The sequence below is a fragment of the Pan troglodytes genome, chromosome 8 (assembly GCF_028858775.2).
Source record: "Pan troglodytes isolate AG18354 chromosome 8, NHGRI_mPanTro3-v2.0_pri, whole genome shotgun sequence".
NCBI classification, from domain to species: Eukaryota; Metazoa; Chordata; class Mammalia; order Primates; family Hominidae; genus Pan; species Pan troglodytes.
Genome location: NC_072406.2, coordinates 124,281,896 through 124,302,504, shown reverse-complemented (window position 1 = coordinate 124,302,504; position 20,609 = coordinate 124,281,896). Strand labels below are relative to the sequence as shown.

At 36.3% G+C, this 20,609-nt stretch overlaps 1 protein-coding gene across 4 annotated transcripts in view; it reads left to right on the top strand.

The window, feature by feature from the left end:
• Positions 1–20,609, top strand: part of GPAM (glycerol-3-phosphate acyltransferase, mitochondrial) — a 59,822-nt gene that overhangs the window by 27,148 nt on the left and 12,065 nt on the right. For all 4 annotated transcript variants that reach the window (XM_016919318.4, XM_508037.9, XM_063781174.1 and 1 more), the window contains exons 3-14: positions 738–868; positions 1,956–2,078; positions 4,504–4,577; positions 6,838–6,951; positions 8,717–8,863; positions 9,484–9,580; positions 10,232–10,368; positions 13,598–13,697; positions 14,020–14,232; positions 16,025–16,138; positions 17,915–18,000; positions 18,712–18,827. In XM_016919318.4, the coding sequence (XP_016774807.1) occupies positions 767–868; positions 1,956–2,078; positions 4,504–4,577; positions 6,838–6,951; positions 8,717–8,863; positions 9,484–9,580; positions 10,232–10,368; positions 13,598–13,697; positions 14,020–14,232; positions 16,025–16,138; positions 17,915–18,000; positions 18,712–18,827 (1,423 nt within the window). In that variant the 5' untranslated portion in view covers positions 738–766. The remainder of the gene's footprint in view (positions 1–737; positions 869–1,955; positions 2,079–4,503; positions 4,578–6,837; positions 6,952–8,716; positions 8,864–9,483; positions 9,581–10,231; positions 10,369–13,597; positions 13,698–14,019; positions 14,233–16,024; positions 16,139–17,914; positions 18,001–18,711; positions 18,828–20,609) is intronic.

Below are 20,609 nucleotides of genomic sequence, written 5' to 3'. Positions count from 1 at the left end.
ATTATGTTTGAAAGTTTTTATATTTTGGGTTAATATCTATTCTAGGAGTTTACTCTTAGTGAATCTTTTTCCTTAGGGTAGAAAAAAGCTTATCGAAAAGGATGAAAACTTATACATCAGATATTTCAAAATAGTGTGCTTTTCTTTCAGAGCTTTGTAGCTTTGTATTACCTTTGTATTAAAAGTGAAAATGTTCTTTTAGGACATCACAAGAAAATTAAGATCTTAATTCAATTTAAGTACGGGAACTTAAGGGGTGCCCTAATTGCCTTAATTAAATAAACATGCCTTCCTTCTGCCAGGAACTATTCAATTAACAAAAATGAAATAAGAATAAGCTCTTATTTTCATTTGCAAATGACTATTCATAGCTATTTTGTTTGGATACAATTCATAGCTATTTTGTTTGGATACTATTTTGTTTGCATACTATGTTTTGTTTGGATACTATTCATAGCTATTTTGTGTGGATACAAAGGATACAATGTTGTATCCTTATATATTCAGGAAGTCTTAGAATACAAATGCTGATTTTTTTTTTTCTAGTCGGGGAAGCCTAACTGTGTTCATATAAACACATCAAAGTCAGTTTTTACCTTGTGACTCAACATGGTAGAAGTCTGTCAGTTCATCTGATATCCCATTATGGAGCAAAGTAATGTAGAAATCAGAATTTTGAGTTCTAGTATTTACTCGCTTGATTCCTTGTTAATTTAAATGGTACCTATTTTTTATAGCACATGATTTGGGAATTACACTTTGTGACATGGATGAATCTGCACTGACCCTTGGTACAATAGATGTTTCTTATCTGCCAAATTCATCAGAATACAGTGTTGGTCGATGTAAGCACACAAGTGAGGAATGGGTAAGTTTAGGATAAGAGTTAAAAGCATTCAGCCTAAAAATGTTCATTTCAATGATGTTTGTGAAGGTGCAGATACTGGCAGCAACATAATATCACGTCAAGATTAATAGCTGCAGAAACTGGTATGTTTGTGAAGCCTAATAAAAAATTTTATGGCATTATATTGGGAAGAAAAAATGGTTAGAAAATTTATGTACACTGATTATGTTAGAAAACGAAATAATCATTTTGCATAGGAAAAAAACCCTAGTAGTAGTTTTGGGTCAGGTAAGAATTTTTTTTTTCTTTCTTTCTCTTGGTATGTACTTTCCATGAGTTATACTTGAAAAGCATGAATTTTATAATAGAAGTAAACTTTAGAAAATTAGGAACTTATAGTATGAATTCAGTCCAAAAGGTGTACATTTTCTTGGATTGTTTTTCCTATTTCAATATAACATGACGTATTTTAAATATCTTAATTGTCTTTATGTAAAAAATAGTGGGTTTTTTTTTTTGCTTAATTTTGAGAATGTTATATCTGTATAACAGAGATTTGAGCAACTGAGCTCAAAGTTAAGCATTTTTAGAATAGAAGAGCAAGGTTTGACCCTAATTGAATAGTATAGCTATAATTTAAATTCTGGTCTTTAAGTTCCCTTGATAAGATAAAGGAATGTTATATAAGTTTACCTGTTTTTTATTTAAAGTAAAATTATAAAAACTTGCTCACTATGTAAGGCCTTTATAGTTCTGTAGTGCGACTGTGTGATTTAAAAGGGGGTAAGGTTAATTGTTAGACTAGAGATCCAGGAGTCTGAATTGATTTATCTAGCTGTCAGAAGTCTGTTTGACCTTCTACAATTTAGTTTTTAAATTTTTGAATACTGCCTTCAGTGTGTAGCTATTACTATCCTTGGGTGCTCAGCTTTTGCTTATGTGGTAAGCTTTTATCCAAGTGTTGATCATGGAGGGAGTACTTAAATGAAAATCACCCAGAATATGCCATAAGTTTTTCTTCTGTTCAAAATACTTTAGATTTTGAGATCAAGTAGACAAGTATTCTCTTGCCATTTAGAAACTATATTTTTTTCTTAATATTTGTCAGGGTGAGTGTGGCTTTAGACCCACCGTCTTCAGATCTGCAACTTTAAAATGGAAAGAAAGCCTAATGAGTCGGAAAAGGCCATTTGTTGGAAGATGTTGTTACTCCTGCACTCCCCAGAGCTGGGTAAGAACCTTACTGCTTATTGACCCTAATACTCAGCATAAAATATGATTTCCAACTTTGTAGTAGGCAGTCTTATTGGACTAAATTCACTTTCAGAACAGAGACCCATGTTTATGAACCAAATATTTCAAGTAAAGATGTTGACACACTTTTTCTTTCCATTTATTTATTCAGTAAATATTGGTCCCATAATTGATACTAGGTAACATTCTAGTTCTTTTGAGGTTTTAGTAGGATTTTAAGGGGGAGAGTAGATCTTACTTTCGGTTAAGTCTTCAAAGGAGTTAGTGGGAACCTTCATGAACTTTTAGGTGTTGAACTTTAGCACTTAACATTAAAATTCTAGAAAGATAAGAAAGAGATAATGGGACAGAATAAGAAGTTAAAGCTGTGACTTTGCTCTGAGCCTTTGCTAATGGAAGGTGTCTGTTGACTTTGTGATAGTGAAAGATTGTCACTAAAATGTTAGAATGAAGATTTAAGAGAGTGTATATGGGTTTGTTGTTTGTATTTTGGTGAAAAAACACAAGCCATGCAATATCTTTTGCATTACAGTGCAGTCTTTGAGAAGAGCCAAGTGGGTGAGAGGTATATTTTCGGTGGTGGTTGAAGAGAAGGACAAGTTAGCACAGGAACGTAGAACTTCATGTAGTTGTGTTTGAAGGCAGTAGAATTGCCTTTTAAAAGTCATATCTGGATGTTAAGCTCTCTCTGGGATCCAGTTATTAGGATGAAGAAATTCTGCCGTTTAAGTGCCTGCCATTTATAGAGGTTGCTTGTAACTTGTGTGGCTAGGTAATTGTGCTGTGTGAATTTTCTACTCAAGGTTGGTTTGGCAGAAAGTAGAATTCTGAGTCTGGTATAAAGGGGTTTACTAACATGGGAGAGATTTGTGTGGAACCCAAGCAGTTTATGTTAAATGTTCAGATCTGCTGAAGAATGTCTTGTTATAAATATTGCTTCTTTTAAACCACAACTACCTTGTTGCAAGAATTTGGTAGAATTCAAGAATCACAGAAATTTCTAGCCTAGGAGTAAAGCTAGTTCAGATTAATAGGTCACTTGAAATCAAGATTTAAACAGAATGTCATTTTCTTTTTAGATCTGACATGTAGTCTAATTCTAATTTTGAATACTTAAAACAATAACTACAATGTGTTCTTAAGTCAGAGGGTATAGGAAATAATTTGGTGGTGGTAATGGTTTGGAGTAAAGGGTAAAGGTAGATAGTACAACAGACAATTGATTTTTGCCCTACTATAGTACCTGATGGAGTTGAACTTGATCTTGAATTACTTCCATGACATGATCATTTAAAATAATTTGTTTAAAAATGTTTTTATTGGTAACTGTATAATATTTGCTATCTTTTCTCTGAAATCGTATTTTCCTTTTCTCTAAAGAGATTCCACTTAAGTAGTTTTATTTTTGTTGAGGGAACATTGTGCTTTTTCAGCATTTAAGTGTGGAACAGTTACCTTTTTGCCCATATTGATAAAGCTATAGACTATCTTTTCAGCAAAGCTATCTCTGGATTATCTTTCAAGATCACATGTAAAGAGGGTGACCAGTAGACAGACGATTTCTCATTAAATGGACAGTTATTTAGGGGTAATAGAAAGACCATACTCTTTAGATCAAGACATAAGATTGAATCCTAAACCTCTCCCAGTCTTAGTTTCTCACCTAGAAAATGGTGATAACTCTTTTGTGTCAGGGATTTTGGGAGATTTAGTAAGCAACAATAACTGCATGGTACTTAGCGTGGTCTTTGTATTTTGGGAAAACTGAAATCTCTGACATTCTTGTAGCTTCACTTCTTTCAGGGTGGAGATGAGGAGTCAAGCAGCAAGGGGTACTATTTCCTTTGGTTTTAAGGTGGTTTGTTTGTTTGTTTGTTTTTTGTTTTTGTTTTTTTGTTTTTTGTTTTTTTGAGATGGAGTCTTGCTTTGTCGCCCAGGCTGGAGTACAATGGCATCGTGTTGGCTCACTGCAACCTCCGTCTCTTAGGTTCAAGCAATTCTCCTGCCTCAGCCTCCCAAGTAGCTGGGATTACAGGCACCGACCACCACACCCGGCTAATTTTTATATTTTTGGTAGAGACGGAGTTTCACCATGTTGGCCAGGCTGGTCTCAAACTAATGACCTCAGGTGATCTGCCCGCTTCGGCCTCCCAAAGTGCTGAGATTACGGGTGTGAGCCACTGCGCCTGGCTAGTTTTAAGATTTTAAAGATGAATTTTGAGTTTATGACATTCTTTGAAGGCTAAAAAGTACTTTTCAATAAAACTTTTTTCTTCACTTAGATTTTTGAGGCAATATCTGTTTTTATGCTTGATATTAAAGTTATCAAGAACTCATAATGAGAGCTCTTCACCGTCAATCTAGTTGTGTATTTATGTCTACATTTACTTTGTTTTATATAGGACAAATTTTTCAACCCCAGTATCCCGTCTTTGGGTTTGCGGAATGTTATTTATATCAATGAAACTCACACAAGGTAAAAAGAAATTTCTTATGTTTTTAATACATCTCAAAAGAAAAACTTCATAATAATCAGTTAACACACTTTAAGCTGAATTGCTTTGCATTACTGAGAGTGAATAGAATATGAGTTTCTGACACAAGAGAGATTATCTGAAAATTGGAAGCAGTATAGCCACAGAGAGAACTATTACTGTTACCACTTGTGTACTTACAGATAATTTCAGGGGAGTGTAGATGTCACTTAGAATGTTCTTTGACTTATATTGATTTGCATATGAAGTATGCCAAAATGTGGGAAATATTTGTCTGAGAAGACCAGTAGGTTTGAATCTCTTATGATTTATTATGACTATTTAATACTTAAAAAAAAGTATAAATTATTGAAATCTGCCCAATCTGTAGGGTGTTAAAAGACATTTTCTCTGTTGAGCAAATGTTGTTTGAGTTACTATTTACCCAAGACTTTACTTAGAGTTCTTACAATTTCTAGGCATATGGGGATAGGCTTGTAAGCACCAGTGTGAGAGAAAAGGGTCTTTGTTTTATCTGACTCTAGGCCAGGGGACAGGGAAGGAGGGTCGAAAGGTTGTGTGAATGTCTGTGAGGCAAGAGAATCAGTAGCCAAATGCTAGCAGTCCTTGTAATTCTAAAAATAGATACCTGGAGTAGGCAGGCAGATAGGCTCAGATGAGAAATACTTGAAATTCTATGAAAATTAGTGCAAGAAATCAACTACTTGAAACCCTTATGATATTACTTCTCATAATTTGATGATGAGATCACATATGAGAATGATAATACTTGGATATATAGTAAACTTTTAAAAATAGAACTTAAGTCTAAGTACATGAGCAGATCATTCCCAGGCTGCTGGTCTCTCTCTCTCTCTTTTAAATTTTCATTTAAATTTAAATTTAAAAAAGAGGGGAGAGACTTTGGTCCGTTGAATTTTTTTTGATAAGATGATAAGATCCTAAGAAAAGGGATCTCAGAGTCTTCCTTAGGTAAGTAGATATTTTATATATAAAGCCAAGAGGTTTGTTTCTTGCCCTCAATTAGAGACAGTTAAGGAAAATCGCATTTGCTATGATGACGAGGCAGAATGAAACTATTCAGTGAAATAAGCTGCATGTTCAGCTATTTACTTCTTCTGTGTATTCTATGAAGCAAAGCCTACACATTCACATAGAGTCACACACACTGTCACTGTCACACTCATGCACATGTGCACACACACACACACAATGCTTTCAGTCAGTTGCAAAGGGATTTCATAGAGAGCTTGGACTTTGTACATACCAATAATATTTCTGAAAATGTTGGCTGAAGGAGGAGTTTAGGATTAACATTTAATATATTGGGCCAAATTTTTGGAAGATTTAGACAAAGGAAGGGAGGAAGAAAAAGAGAATGGCAGGAAGGAGAGGTGAAGAAATAGGTGATTCATAAACAGTTCTCTTTCAAGTTACTTTTTCTCTATTGAGGGTATTCTGGGTCTTTTCAGAGTTACTGAATTGATAATGATAATGTGATATCATGTAATCATTACAAATGTTTTCAAAGTATTACATAATGAAAGCTTGTAGCATTCTTATTCTGAAACTCATCTCTCCATCCTCCCATCTAAACACCACATAGTCATTTATAACTGACAGGAATATGTTTTATCCCTCAGGTGTATTTAAAATGTGAAGGGGGAAAAAGTGAGAAATTCTGGCTTCGTTAGCCTAGAGTACAAATATTTATATCATGCTTGACTTCTTTCAACCGATCTGCCTTGTCAATTCAATTAGAGAATCAGTGATTATCTTAGGAAAAAACAAACAAAAACTTAACAAAAAAAATTAGTCTTTGATCATAGGAAAAGACTTCCAAATTTATCTTTTTATAGCCCATAGCTATAAATATAAGCTGTATGGTTTATCAGAATAGATATAGCTTATATATAGCATTAAACATTTTTGCCTTTTTAATGGTATTAATAAAGCCAGATGTTCTTATTTCTTTTGTTTTCATATTAGGGTTATTCAGCACAGTAACGCTATTCAAACATTAATACACAAATTCCAAGTTTCAGTTTTAGCTGAGAGTACATGAATAAAATTGGCTGCACAACATTCTGAACTACTAAGGAGAATTTGCTGTAGGAGAACCCTAAATCTCAGAAAGAGATGACATTAGGCTTTGTTTTTATGGGCGGAAAATTAGTTTATGATTTAAGCAACTTGTTTTAGGGGTACCTCTAATACTTCTCTGCTAAATCATTTTCACAGACACCGCGGATGGCTTGCAAGACGCCTTTCTTACGTTCTTTTTATTCAAGAGCGAGATGTGCATAAGGGCATGTTTGCCACCAATGTGACTGAAAATGTGCTGAACAGCAGTAGGTAAGGGCGGGGCAAGGTGTAAAGGTGGGAAGAGGCAGGGATGGGCGGTAGGAGTGGGAGAGGGAAGTAATTCTTAGTAACCTTTAGTTTCTGTGGGACTGTGTCTCAGGAAGTGTTCACATTTCCAAACATTAAATGTTAAGCTCCAAAGGAAACTAAAGAAAGGCAGGAGAACAGGTGCTTTGGTGACAGTGCCATGTGGGAATAGCAGCCTTGTTTTATGGATTAATAATTGAATGGGTTTCTAAAACATGAAAGGCAAATAGGAGTTCAGAGATGCACATATTTCCAGAGTTCTCTGCTTTCTGTAATATAAATGTTGGAGACATTGTATTTCCTATTTTATAGCCGAAAGAGAATTGAGTTTGATATTTTTGCCAGTTACTGAGTATCTAGGTACAAATTCTTGTACTGGAAAGTCATTGCTAGAAATCTTAACAGAATGAATTACTGCCTTTGCTCTTACAGGAGCTTGCTTACAATAGGAAAGACTGATTGGAACTCAGGTGGAATGGGGAAATAAATATTCTAGAATATGGGAGTTTGGGTGAAGATGTTCCAAACTCCCGTACTCTAGAATATTGATTCTAGAGTACTGGCCTCATTGGTGTGGCCAGTTTCAGAGATCTACCTGGATTTGGGGAGCAGGAGACCAGGGTGAATTAAAAGGCTGCTTTAAATTCATAAGTGTCATCTGTAGACTCTTCGTTATGTTTGTTAAGGCCTGAACAATGCTGGCACATAATATGTACTCAAGAAATACTTCTCGAATGGATGAGTGAGTAGTTGATAATGGAGGTGCATCAGTCATGGTAATGACGTGTAGAAACATTCCTGGTCAGAATGCAATGAATGCTTTTTAGGGAATAGACTTGGGGGGCATCAGTGTCCTGTGGTATTGGTCTTTTTGTATTAGTGAATTATGGGGCTATGTGGAATTTTGCTGTACTTCACTAGTCCAAAATCAGCACCAGTGGGATAAAACACAATTATGTGAAATTCTTAGATTATTATATATTCTGTTTTCTTGTTAAAACCTTCAAGTACATTTATTTCATCCAGATGTTTTGACTAGTAACTGGGATGTTAGAAGTGGTTTAAGGAGGTTGAACCTCATGCTTTCTCCCCTAAGTCAGCTGGAAGATTTATAAAACTGGATTAAATGTTTCCTTTTCTCTCACTGCTTATTATTCTGTGCTGTGCTCTTTTGATCTTGAGCTGTGCCTTTTAAAAATTACTGGTTTGAGTTGAAAAAATTTGTAAATATTTATGACCATTTTTGGTCCCTCCCAGAGTTTTACATATAGTTTTACTAATGGAGTCACAATACAAATTAAAAGTAAATTAAGTCTTCAAAAGAAAAATCACACATTAATTTGGTAGAAGACTTTTGGATACCTCTGAATTATATGCCTAAAGGGATAACCTTTCTTTTTCTCTCTTCTGCTAGAGTACAATTTCGTGTCCCTCACACTTTAATGGGAACATTCAAATTCACATAGTTGTCACCCAGTAAATTTGAATTAAATTCTTAGTCTGCTTTCCAGATTCCTCAGAGATTCATTGATTTAGGAATATAATATTCTTAATATTTAATAGATAGCCAGAAAGAGCACTTCTAGCTTGAGCTTATTCTTTCATGTTACCGCATTTTAAAGAGAACATATGTTTTGTTTTGTGATTTACAGCTGCAGTTTAGAAAATACTGAATACAGAATGTAGTATAGAAACAATTACATTGTCTCTTTTTCCATTTTCATACCAGAGTACAAGAGGCAATTGCAGAAGTGGCTGCTGAATTAAACCCTGATGGTTCTGCCCAGCAGCAATCAAAAGCCGTTAACAAAGTGAAAAAGAAAGCTAAAAGGATTCTTCAAGAAATGGTTGCCACTGTCTCACCGGCAATGATCAGGTATTAAAAGGCAAGGCAGAAAGCTTTCAATCACAGCCATGCTGATTTGAGCAAATAAGACTGAATTATTGAACTTTCCTAGCACAGTTCTCTTTGTCCAAAAGATGTTTTAATGAATCCTGATATTAAATTAAACTCTTCTTATATTCTTATTCAGCTTTCGTGCAAAGTAGCACTGTGGTAGGCTTGAAGGTGCCTTCCTATCTGTTAATTGATAGCAGCCAATGTATTACTACTAACATCTGCTCACCTAGACTGCTTGTGAATCAACTTTCACGTATCTGAGTCATAAAAGGAGTGGTTTGTGTACATCAGAGGGATCATTCTGCTCACTAAATATTCATTCGCCTTGGTCATTTGCTTCTGCAGTATAAAATGTTATTAGAGTGAACTATGACTGTAGTCTATAATAAATGGATACTTCTGTAAGTAGTATATATATATAAAATTAGCTCTAGTTCAGCAATTCAGACATACATGCATGCATGTGCACACACACTAAGTCATTTACAAGTACTTTGAGGTTGTAGGTCCATAAATTTAAGTAGACAGAAGTCAACTGTATGTGCTTGTATGTAAAAATAATGTGTGTTCATTTATTTGTTTGTACTTTGTTTCAGACTGACTGGGTGGGTGCTGCTAAAACTGTTCAACAGCTTCTTTTGGAACATTCAAATTCACAAAGGTCAACTTGAGATGGTTAAAGCTGCAACTGAGGCAAGAATTTCTGTGAATCTATTACCCCATTTTCCCCTCAATTGTAGAGTGATTTTAGAGTTCTTGTGGAAATGTTTTCTTGTGTACTGTGATGTATTTCAACCCATTTGGAAGATTTCCTTCATTTGTGATAACTTCAATAGCTGTGTGTTTGGGGAGGAGAAATGGGATACAGGAGTACTTACTAGCAATATGCAGGATTCCTTTTGTAAGTTACCTTGCAACAACGCTGAAAATCTGGTAGAACAATCCCTATTTTGTAGGTGAAGCAATAGAGACACAGATAGATAAATAGGTTGTCTCAAGTGGCAGATAATAAGTGACTTGCCCTGGATTTCAAATCAAACCAAGCCTGACTCCAAAACCTGTGCTCTTTTTATATCAGTGGAGCTGCTTCTCAGAAAGGGTATAGGTCAACTGGAACTCTTGATTGCTCTTCTTCCCCCAACTTATTTCTGTTGTTATAGTTGCTCTTTTTCTTTTTAGCTCAGAAAGTATTACATTGAAGGAAGTTCCTATTATTGGAAAATGTTTTTAAAGAGTGAGTCACTGATTAGCCAGTGTTTGAGTGACTCTAGCCAAATATGCAGTTGCAAAGTGTGATTGAATTTTACATTTGAGTTTTAAATTTGGCATTTTTCCCTTTGCTAGACGAATTTGCCGCTTCTGTTTCTACCAGTTCATAGATCCCATATTGACTATCTGCTGCTCACTTTCATTCTCTTCTGCCATAACATCAAAGCACCATACATTGCTTCAGGCAATAATCTCAACATCCCAATCTTCAGGTAAGATGAGCTTATTTTGGAATTTAAGGAATTAAAAAGGTTATGTTTTGAATTTTAATTTTTTAAATTATAGCTTTCGATATGTTATTGTAAAGATGACATTAGCCTTTTTTCTTTTATTATAAAAGTGATACATAGTTATTGTGTAAAATTTGGAGAGTGCAAAAATGCATTAAGACTATCATCATTATTTATATATTTTATATGGGATACTTGGTGAACTGTGACTACCTAAACTTTATGGGCATTATTTATCAAATAGATAAAAGGCAATTAGAAAGGCAAGATAGCAAATTACCATACCAGGCTCAGCAGTAGGGAGTTGTTTGGTGGAGGAGGGGGCAGTGAAGTGGGAGAAGGGTTAGTGATATAAAGACAACCATACCTGTTACTTTGACCTCATAATTTAGTAGAGCTAGAACCACTTAAAAAGTACAATATCATATGAAAGGTATGTTTTAGAGGTTTTCACCTTTTGAAAGGTTTTTTAGAGGTTTTCCTCAATGCGTTCCATTCAGGGGAAATAGTATGTGCAAATGTGGAGAGATACAGGAGCATGGTATGGTTGGGAAGTGATGGACAATTGGGTAAGGTGGGAATATGGGATGCATTAGGAAGGATCAGAGACTGGAGGTGGTAGCTGTGTAGGTAGTGAAAGCTGGATCAAAACAATTTCTAAGCCAAGAGATTAGAGTCTCTCCTGTACTTGAGAAATGACATGTTCAGGTTTGTATTTTGAAAGGTCATTCTGGATTAGAAAGAATGAAATCAATTCTGCTTCCATTAGGATAGTTCAGGCAGAAGATAATGGAGGTTTAAATTGTAGTATTGTTTTTGGACAGGAGGGCATAGATTTAAAAAGTACTTAGTAGCTCGAATTTAAAGACCCAGTGCTAGTCCCTATGGGGGCTCAATAGAGGGGGAGAGGAAGGAGCAAGATTCCCAGGTGTTTACCACCTAGGAAACTGGGTAGGTGGTAGGTCTGATCACCAACAAAGAATTGGTGAGGAACTGGTTGAGCTGGTTTGGGAAATTAAAAGTTTCAAACCTGAAAGGACAAAGCATCTCTAAGGTCAGCTCTGTGGGTAGAGAGTGGATAAAAGGAGCATGAATTTAGAAAGAGACTGGAAGGAAAGTGGGCTGGCAGGTTGTGCAGGTGGAGCTTCACAAGATGGCCTTCGTCACCTTTGTGTGCTGTGTCCTCAGTATCACAGTCTAAGGAGCTCCTTCTTAATCCCTTGGTTCAGAGTTCTATAGGCTTTCAGAGTTCTGTAGCTAACCAGACTCCTGTGACCCAACTGAAGAGAAGCCATGGATTCATGCAGTCAGTGATATTTATCCAGCTGTGCTTTAGACAAGAGAGAACAAAATATATAGTCCTTGCCTTCACATAGCTTAATGGATAATGTAGACAGACAGCTAGCTGTAATAGCGTGTGATATGATCCTACAGGGTAGATGTGCTTTTCCAGGAATTAGAATATCTGTGTTTGCTCTCCAGGGGACCTCTCTCCAGGAACAAGGAACCGGGAAACTGAATTAGAAAGTCATCAGGAAGTTTCTGGTGGGCACAGACTTAGAGGGAAGAGGACTATTCCACTGGGGCTCTAGAGAAGCCTTGCTTCTCTTGTAATTAGAATATTTCCTATACCCATTTCCTTCACATTTGGTTCTCAATTAGGATTTCTTGGAACTGCTTAATAAACACTGATAATTTTTTGTAATCCAACTTCCCTTTCATGGACTCTATGCCAGTGATTGTGTAGCTCACCTGTCCTTCAGACACAGCAGGCTGTAGTTAGCCCAGCCTGTTTTTGTGCAGCTTTCTTTTGTTACATGACAGTCTACCCATTCACAAACCACTTCTCAGGTGTTATTTTTGTGGATGGCTCATCTCATTCATTTTATTCTGCAGAGTTTTACTCTCAAAGAGTGATACTAAGCTTTGGCAACACCTTACTGTGGCCTCCTTCTATTTACTGTAGAGCAGTGGTCCCCAACCTTTTTGGCATCAGGGACCAGTTTCATGGAAGACAATTTCCACAGACCATGGGGGTGGGGAGGATGGTTTTGGGATGATTCAAGCATGTTACATTTATTGTGCACTTTATTTCTATTATTATTACTTTGTAATATATAAAGAAATAATTATACAACTCATCATAATGTAGAATCACTAGACGGTCCCAACTGGGGGTGATAGGAGACAGTGACAGATCATCAGGCATTAGATTCTCATAAGGAATGCACAACCTAGATCCCTCATGGGCAGATGTGCAGTTCACAATAGGATTTGCGCTCCTATCCTATGAGAATCTAATGCTGCTGCTGATCTGACAGGAGGCGGAGCTCAGAGGGTAATGCAAGTGATGGGGAATGGCTGTAAATATAGATGAAGCTTTGCTTGCTTGCCTGCCACTCATCTCCTGCTGTGTGGCCTGGTTCCTAACAGGCCGGGGACCGGTATTGGTCCGTGGCCCCGGGGTTTGGGACCACTGCTGTAGAGGATACCAAAAATATATATTAATGTTTATGTTAGTATCACTCTACTTGAAAAGAATAGGAGGCTGTGAGTTTGGAAAGATTGACTTAGACAGTTTCAACTTCATATCAAAATTAGTGTTGTAGAAAGAGACATAGGGTTAGGAAAAGAATCGTTTTATGCCTGTGTATGTGCAAATGAAGCACATTTTTGTTTCATGTTTTGGAAAGATGGTTATGCTTGGTTTCAGTTGGATAAAATTGTTTTTGTCTCACAAGGATCCTCTGTAAACAATAATTATTTGAGAAAATTTCCCCCAAGGAGCTTTCGTAATAAACATCATATTCATTTTGTAGTAAACATGCCATGGGCAAATTTCAGAATGTCTAAGGGTCAGTGTCTTGAGACCCTGGGCAGGATTTTAAAATTTAGAAGTGTTCTATAATCCTCTTAAAATCTATACTATCATTTTTACGGGTCATATGTCATGCAAACTCCTTTTGGCTTGGAACAGATGTAATAGAGGCTCATTATACACAGTGATATCCCAAAGACTGATGAACAATGTAAATGACTGAAACATGTCGATAATATGGAAAATGAAAAAAATGCCTGCATTTTTACTGTCAGCTGCTCAAACGGCACATATGGCTTGTATCCACTTGGCAAATGTTTTCAATTAACTTGGAATGTGAGTATTCTTTTTACATTTTTCTTTGTAAATAATTCATGTATTCTGAATTTATAGTACCTTGATCCATAAGCTTGGGGGCTTCTTCATACGACGAAGGCTCGATGAAACACCAGATGGACGGAAAGATGTTCTCTATAGAGCTTTGCTCCATGGGGTATGTGTGATCTCTAATTATCCTTAGGGACATTGTGTTGGTTATCACAGTGGAAGGAAAAATGACTCTTTTGAGTTGAGATTTTTAAAAACTGCTCTTTGAGTAACTGGAGTGATCATTGCTTGAGTTTGGTAATTTGTTGTTGTTGTTGTTATTACCAAAATATAGCATTGGAGGAGCTGTTTTATTAGTGTGAATAAGATACTTTGTCAGTAGTGAAGTTATCGTTTTTCCTGTTTTGCTTTTAAAGATTTAATTTTTCTGAGCTCATTCTAAGTTGAGTGGTCTTGAATGTATGTTTTACTTTCTTCTTATATCCTAGCATATAGTTGAATTACTTCGACAGCAGCAATTCTTGGAGATCTTCCTGGAAGGCACACGTTCTAGGAGTGGAAAAACCTCCTGTGCTCGGGCAGGACTTTTGTCAGTTGTGGTAGATACTCTGTCTACCAATGTCATCCCAGACATCTTGATAATACCTGTTGGAATCTCCTATGATCGCATTATCGAAGGTCACTACAATGGTGAACAACTGGTAAGGGTACCTACCCAAAAGTTGTCTTTGCTTATCAAGTCTTTTAGATTTAACTTTTAGAATTTACATTTGCTTTTAGAATTAAGAATTTTTTTTGGTACTCCCTATGTTTAAAGCACTGTATGAAATGTGATTGGATGGGCATGGTGAGTAGCTTTCATGCCCTATCTTTAACTTGATTGGTAGTGCTTATGTGGTGTTTTCTTGAGCTTGGCAGAAGTGACCTGGTTAGATTAACAGTGCCGACCTTGGTCATGGGATTGGGAAGTGGGAGAAGACTTGCCACCGTGTTGCCATCTCTGCTGTGGAAGGTTATCTGTGGTTTGTTCTCCCCAGGGCTTAATGAATATGTGCATATTTTAAATTGGGCTTGAAGAACTTGTGGGGTCATGTTGGCAAAAACACCTACAGATTAATTTGAGAGGTAGCAATGACTTTTTCAGTATACCTTTTTATTGAAGTATAATAGTTACAAAAGAGTATATAAATCATAGGCATGTAGCTTGAATTATCACAAAGTGAATACGTCTATGCAACGAGCACCCAGATCAAGGAACGATATTACCAGGACCTTTGAAACCCTCCTTGTGCTTCTCCTATCATCATCCCCTCAAGGGTAATGATTAATTTCATTTCTTACAGACTGGGTTAGTTTTGCACATTTTTGCACTTACGTAAATTGGATAACATGTGGTCTGTACGCATCTGGTTTCCTTTGCTTAAGCAGGTGTTTGGAGATTCATCCACATTGTTGCATGTAGTCTATTCCTTCTCATAGCTGTGTAGTATTCCAGTGTGTGAGTATACCATAATTTATTCTACTGTTAACAAAATGTTTGGCTGTAATCCTTCTTGGCTATTTTTTCTTGATGACCATATATATTCATTTTGTTGGGTATGTGCCTAGGAGAAGAACTGATGGGTCTTAAAAAGTATGTATTTTCAGCTTTAGTAGGTACTGCCAACCACTTTATCAGAATTGTTTTACCAGCTTACCACTCCAGTCAGCAGTTAGAGTTCAAGAGGAATTTAACTTTGTTCTTATTTATTGTGGAAATTTTGGCTGAGGTACTTATTTCAAGCTTACGGCTCCAGACATGTCAGAAATTCAAGGACGTCTGACAATCAGAGGCTTTAGAAATTAAGTGATAGGCTTACAAATTAAGTGATATGATCTGTATGACACTCTTCTCCTTGTGTTCTATGAATCTGTCCTTGATGTATACCCTACTCATCCTGACTGTGTCTCACGAGTTCATATCTGAGTCTGTGTCCGTTATATGTCCTGTCATTGTGCCTTATGTGTAATAGATACTAGGTATTTACTGAATGAGTACTCAGCTCAAAGGCCACTGTAAGGCTGGATTTGCAATTACATGCCTAATATTAGACATTTAGACTGGTGATCATCAGACCTCAGATAAATGGCCTCTTTGATGTTTTATTCTTGTTTAAGAACCACAGAACAGTTTTCCAGGCTATGTCATTTTTTCCTTCATTAGTTTGCAATTGTATTTTTGTGAATTGTGTGAACATGATACTAAATGAAATAGTATTAAATGTTTTGTTTTTCACTGACTGAATTCCATCTCCCAATGACATGATTACATCTTTGAATACAAAACATTTTCTGACAGGCCGCAGTTAATGACTACCTCCTTTCCTTCTTCATTCATTGTTCTTCAAGATGAACTTACAGTTTCCATAAAACAAGTTATTCTGTGGATAATAGAATGTTTGTGTATGTGTTGGCTTTATTTCTCACCATGTTATTCTCACTATTGGAATTTAGGGCAAACCTAAGAAGAATGAGAGCCTGTGGAGTGTAGCAAGAGGTGTTATTAGAATGTTACGAAAAAACTATGGTTGTGTCCGAGTGGATTTTGCACAACCATTTTCCTTAAAGGTGAGTGTCTGTTGAAATGAAACCATGTTGAAGCATCTACCTGGAGTCAGGAGGCTCCAGTGCTGACTCTAACAGCACCTCTCTGTGTGACTTGGGGCTGCAGTTTGCTCTCCTGTAAAATGAGGACTATGACAAAGGTGGTGTTGCCTAAATTTTTCCACAAAATTTGCCTATTGATAAAGGAGAGTGAGTATCTGTTTTTGGGAGATATCAGGCTCAACATTTATTGCTATTATTATTATTTTTTAATTCATGACCATCTAAGGGGAACAAAAAACAGGTAGAAGGAATAAGTTTTAGTATTCGATAGTACAGTAGGGAAATTATAGTTAGCAGTAATTTATTGTATATTTCAAAATAACTAAAAGAGAAGAATTGTAATATTCCCAACCCCCCCAAAAAAGCTAAGTGTTTGAGGTGATGGTTATCCCATTTACCCTGATTTTATCATTATACATTGTATATAGGTATCAAAATATCACATGTACCCCAAAATATGTACAAGTATTATATATCAATTAACCCCAAAAGTCAAAAAATTTTGAGATGGTTGAATGAATAAATGAATAAATAATTGTAAAAAAATAAAAATTCATGTGAATCTTGCATGTGCCTTTATATCTTATGTTTCAAAATTGCCTTTAGGGGAAATTTTTCCAAACACCTCCCCTTAAAAGCTGGGTAACTTTTTTTTTTTGAGACGGAGTTTCATGCTCTTGTAGCCCAGGCTGGAGTGCAGTGGCGAAATCTCAGCTCACTGCAACCTCTGCCCGCTAGGTTCAAGCAATTCTCCTGCGTCAGCCTCCTAAGTAGCTGGGATTACAGGTGCCCGCTACCACACCTGGCTAATTTTTGTATTTTTAGTAGAGACGGGGTTTCACCATGTTGGCCAGGCTGGCCTCAAACTTCTGACCTCAGGTGATCTGCCCGCCTCCTCATCTGCCTCCCAAAGTGCTGGGATTACAGGTGTGAGCCACTTCGGGCAGCCAAAGCTGGGTAAATTTGACAGGATAATGCTCTCTATGTCCTATTGTGTAGAATCCAGTACCCGCACATCCCAAAGGATAGTGCCATCCTCATTGAAAGTCTGGGACTGGCAGGTCCCTGAGGCCCTTGCTGGTTTAAATTCTTAAGGTATTCAAATTGTAAAGGAGAAGGAGAAGAATGGGTACAGAAGTAGGGAGCCCAGGGATAAGGAGCAGAAGGTCCCGCCTCTCCTTTTATTCTACTTCCTGGCTTAACTTTAAGAGATTCCAGCTGCTGTGGTAGATGCTTGCTAACCTTAAATGCTTTGATCTTTTAGAACCTTATCATTGCTTGCCACTTTCTTTCTCTTTATTTTTTAAATGGTCACATAGCTCCTCTGTCTTGTTATGATTTGCTTTTAGATTGAGGTTCTTTTGAAAATAATGTGACCCTTGGGTTGCCAGATTTTTTTAAGTATGATTATGTCTATCATCACTATTAATGATATTAAGAATGTCAGTTTTATGATGATGTGTGAGAAAAGTTAAAAATTTCTTTCAATTTTAAAATGATTTTGTTTAAGCATCCTATTCTTTGTGTCTTCAGTGTTCAAGTTCAGTTTCATGCTTAGCATTCTGTGAATCATTCTGGACTTCTGAAGACAATTTAGGATATAGAAAGTATTTCCCATGCTCTATAGCATGGCTTATTTCATAAACAACTCCCTTTTAACCTTTGGAAGATGAAATTACATTTTATATGTTGGTGCGAAAGTGAGGGTAAATGATCATGTTGTGTTTTTTTCTCCAGGAATATTTAGAAAGCCAAAGTCAGAAACCGGTGTCTGCTCCACTTTCTCTGGAGCAAGCGTTGTTACCAGCTATACTTCCTTCAAGGTAAAATTTGTAGAATTTTTTAGTGCTAATCAAGCTACCAAACATCTGTTATTTCTTGTATTGCATAGATTAACCTTATTAAAAATGCGCACATTCTTATTTTCACTTCTTAAGTAACTTTTCTCTTAGTCCAATAAGGGATATTGAGATGACATGTTTTCATATTAGTTTGGAAGTTTTTAATTATTTGCTTATAAAATCTTTTTGATTTTGTGACTCATATAGGAGTTCTTATTTGATTTATGCTTTTTGAATGCTTGAACTGAGTTTTTTTGGTAGTAGGTTATGCATATTGTATGTAAGTGAACCATATGAAAGAATTTTGCTGTTTGAATTTTTCAGAATTCAAATTGAATTCAAATTGAATTTTAACTTAGAGAAATTGAATATGAAGCCTTTCCTTTAATATGTGGAAGTGTTGAATTTTCAGAAATGTTTTAAAATAAGGCATCTTGCATTATGTATTCTTTCTGCCAGTGGTTTTGGAAGTGATGTATCAACAGACTATTTAGTCATAACTAAATAACATGTTTTGGCCAGGCCATAATATAGTATATTATGGAGGAAAATAACCCATAGAAATAATCTGTTTGTGGTTTACATTTAAAATATATACTAATTTAAAGTATCTAATTCATTTAAAGATCAGTTCCACATGGTTTGCCTTGTAAAAGAGTGCAGTTGTGTGTTGATTTTTGAAACACTTTTTAGACCCAGTGATGCTGCTGATGAAGGTAGAGACACGTCCATTAATGAGTCCAGAAATGCAACAGATGAATCCCTACGAAGGAGGTTGATTGCAAATCTGGCTGAGCATATTCTATTCAGTAAGTAGAATACCAGACTCTTTAATTCTACAATTTAGATTCATCATGGTGTGGTGCAAACTATACAGGTTTTGGAATCTGCTGAGGTTAGTTTCCACTTCTATTAATTCACAGGTGGTGATAGGTAAGTTATTAGAAAGAAGGTGATACCGTGAGGATTTGAGATAATCGGAGTTAAACATCTTATACAGTGTCTGGTAATTAGTAGGTGTTCATGTGGTAGTTGTTGTACTTTTTAAAGATAGTTATTATTAAAATGATTTGTTGCCTCTGTTGCTCATTAATGTGTTTTATTTGAACTACTTGAACTAATTTGTGGTACAACGTCTAGATTTATAGTTGCATGTCCATTTCTCCTTTGACCCCATGAGTTTTTGTAATGCAGCAAATATGAGTGGCCTTGTATAAAGCTTTGCCTTAGCCGTGGAGAATACAAAATGAATAATTAATGGTTCTGAACTCAATGAGTTTATCTTCTTGTCAGTGGGATGGTTATACACAAATAATTAAAGTGAACCTAGAGAGGAGAGGAGTGTGAGTTCACTGCAGGACCAGTCTTCTTTAAGTTCCAAGCTGTACAATTGTGTACTGTTGTGGAGGCTGCTTTAAAATCCCACGGCAGCACAGTGGTTCTTTGGTGCTCAGCCTAGTTGTGATTTCTTTCTTGCTGCTCTCTGGGCCAGGACCCTGATGATACTCTCCGCGCCCCCTGCCAGTGCTACTGGGGAGGCCTTCCTCCCTCACCTTGCTCCTCCCATTCTGGAGGCCCCTATTCCTGCTTGACTTTGGGTCAGAGGATTCTTTCTCAAGCACATTTGATTATGTCTCTATCCTGCTTAAAATCTGGATACAAAAAATAGTACCTTATTGTTAAAAAGTTTGAAAATAAAGATGAAATAGACAGCAAAAACCCATTACCCAAATAACCAGTGGTGTTGCTGTGTAGTCTCTAAAAATATTTTTTACAGTTTTGTATTGTGCAGCTTTCCATTTATAACACAATATTCATGTTTAAAAATTCTTTATCAATATTTTTAATAGCTGTACATATAGTACTGAGTACTTTTTTTAAACACTGGAGACGACTTCAATTACCAGTGATGAATGAAGTATTCTTAAATTTATTGTTATCTTAGAAAACTCACAAATGTTATCGTGATTTCAGATTATTCCATGTGTGTTCTCAGATTTGATTTATATAATTATAATTTTATGCAAATTCAGTGTAGGGGTGTGCACTGTAGTCATTCTCAAATGTGTGTCTGTGCCCTTCCTTCTTACCTCTGGGTCAGGTTGAGAGAGGAAATACAAATATACTGAGCACCCATTACTGTGGCTCCTGTGCCAGGCCAGTCATTTTATTCTCATGTGGTCTAATGAGCTAGGTAGTATTTTCATTTTATCAGTGAGGAAGGTGAGGCCAGCAATTTAAGTAATTGCCCCAAGTCATGAAGTTAGTTAGTGAGTAAATTGGGATTTGAGCCCAGATTTTTCTGACTTCAAGTCAGCTGTTATCCTTCTACTACACCTTCGTTTTAATATGGTGAATACCAGCAAGAAGAGTGAAGTAGAGTTGTAGTTATAATAGACTGTAGGTGGGAGCAAGTCAAGGAATATGGAAATGGGAGATCCTGTAGAACTAAAACAGCCTTGTACTTTGGGTCTTCATATTTCAATAAAAGTATCTCTTCGTCATTCAGTAACTAAATTCCACTGGTCTGGATTGAAGGTGGACCTGTCTTACTTAGCCTGTTGTATGATGAATAGTGATCTCTAATGAGG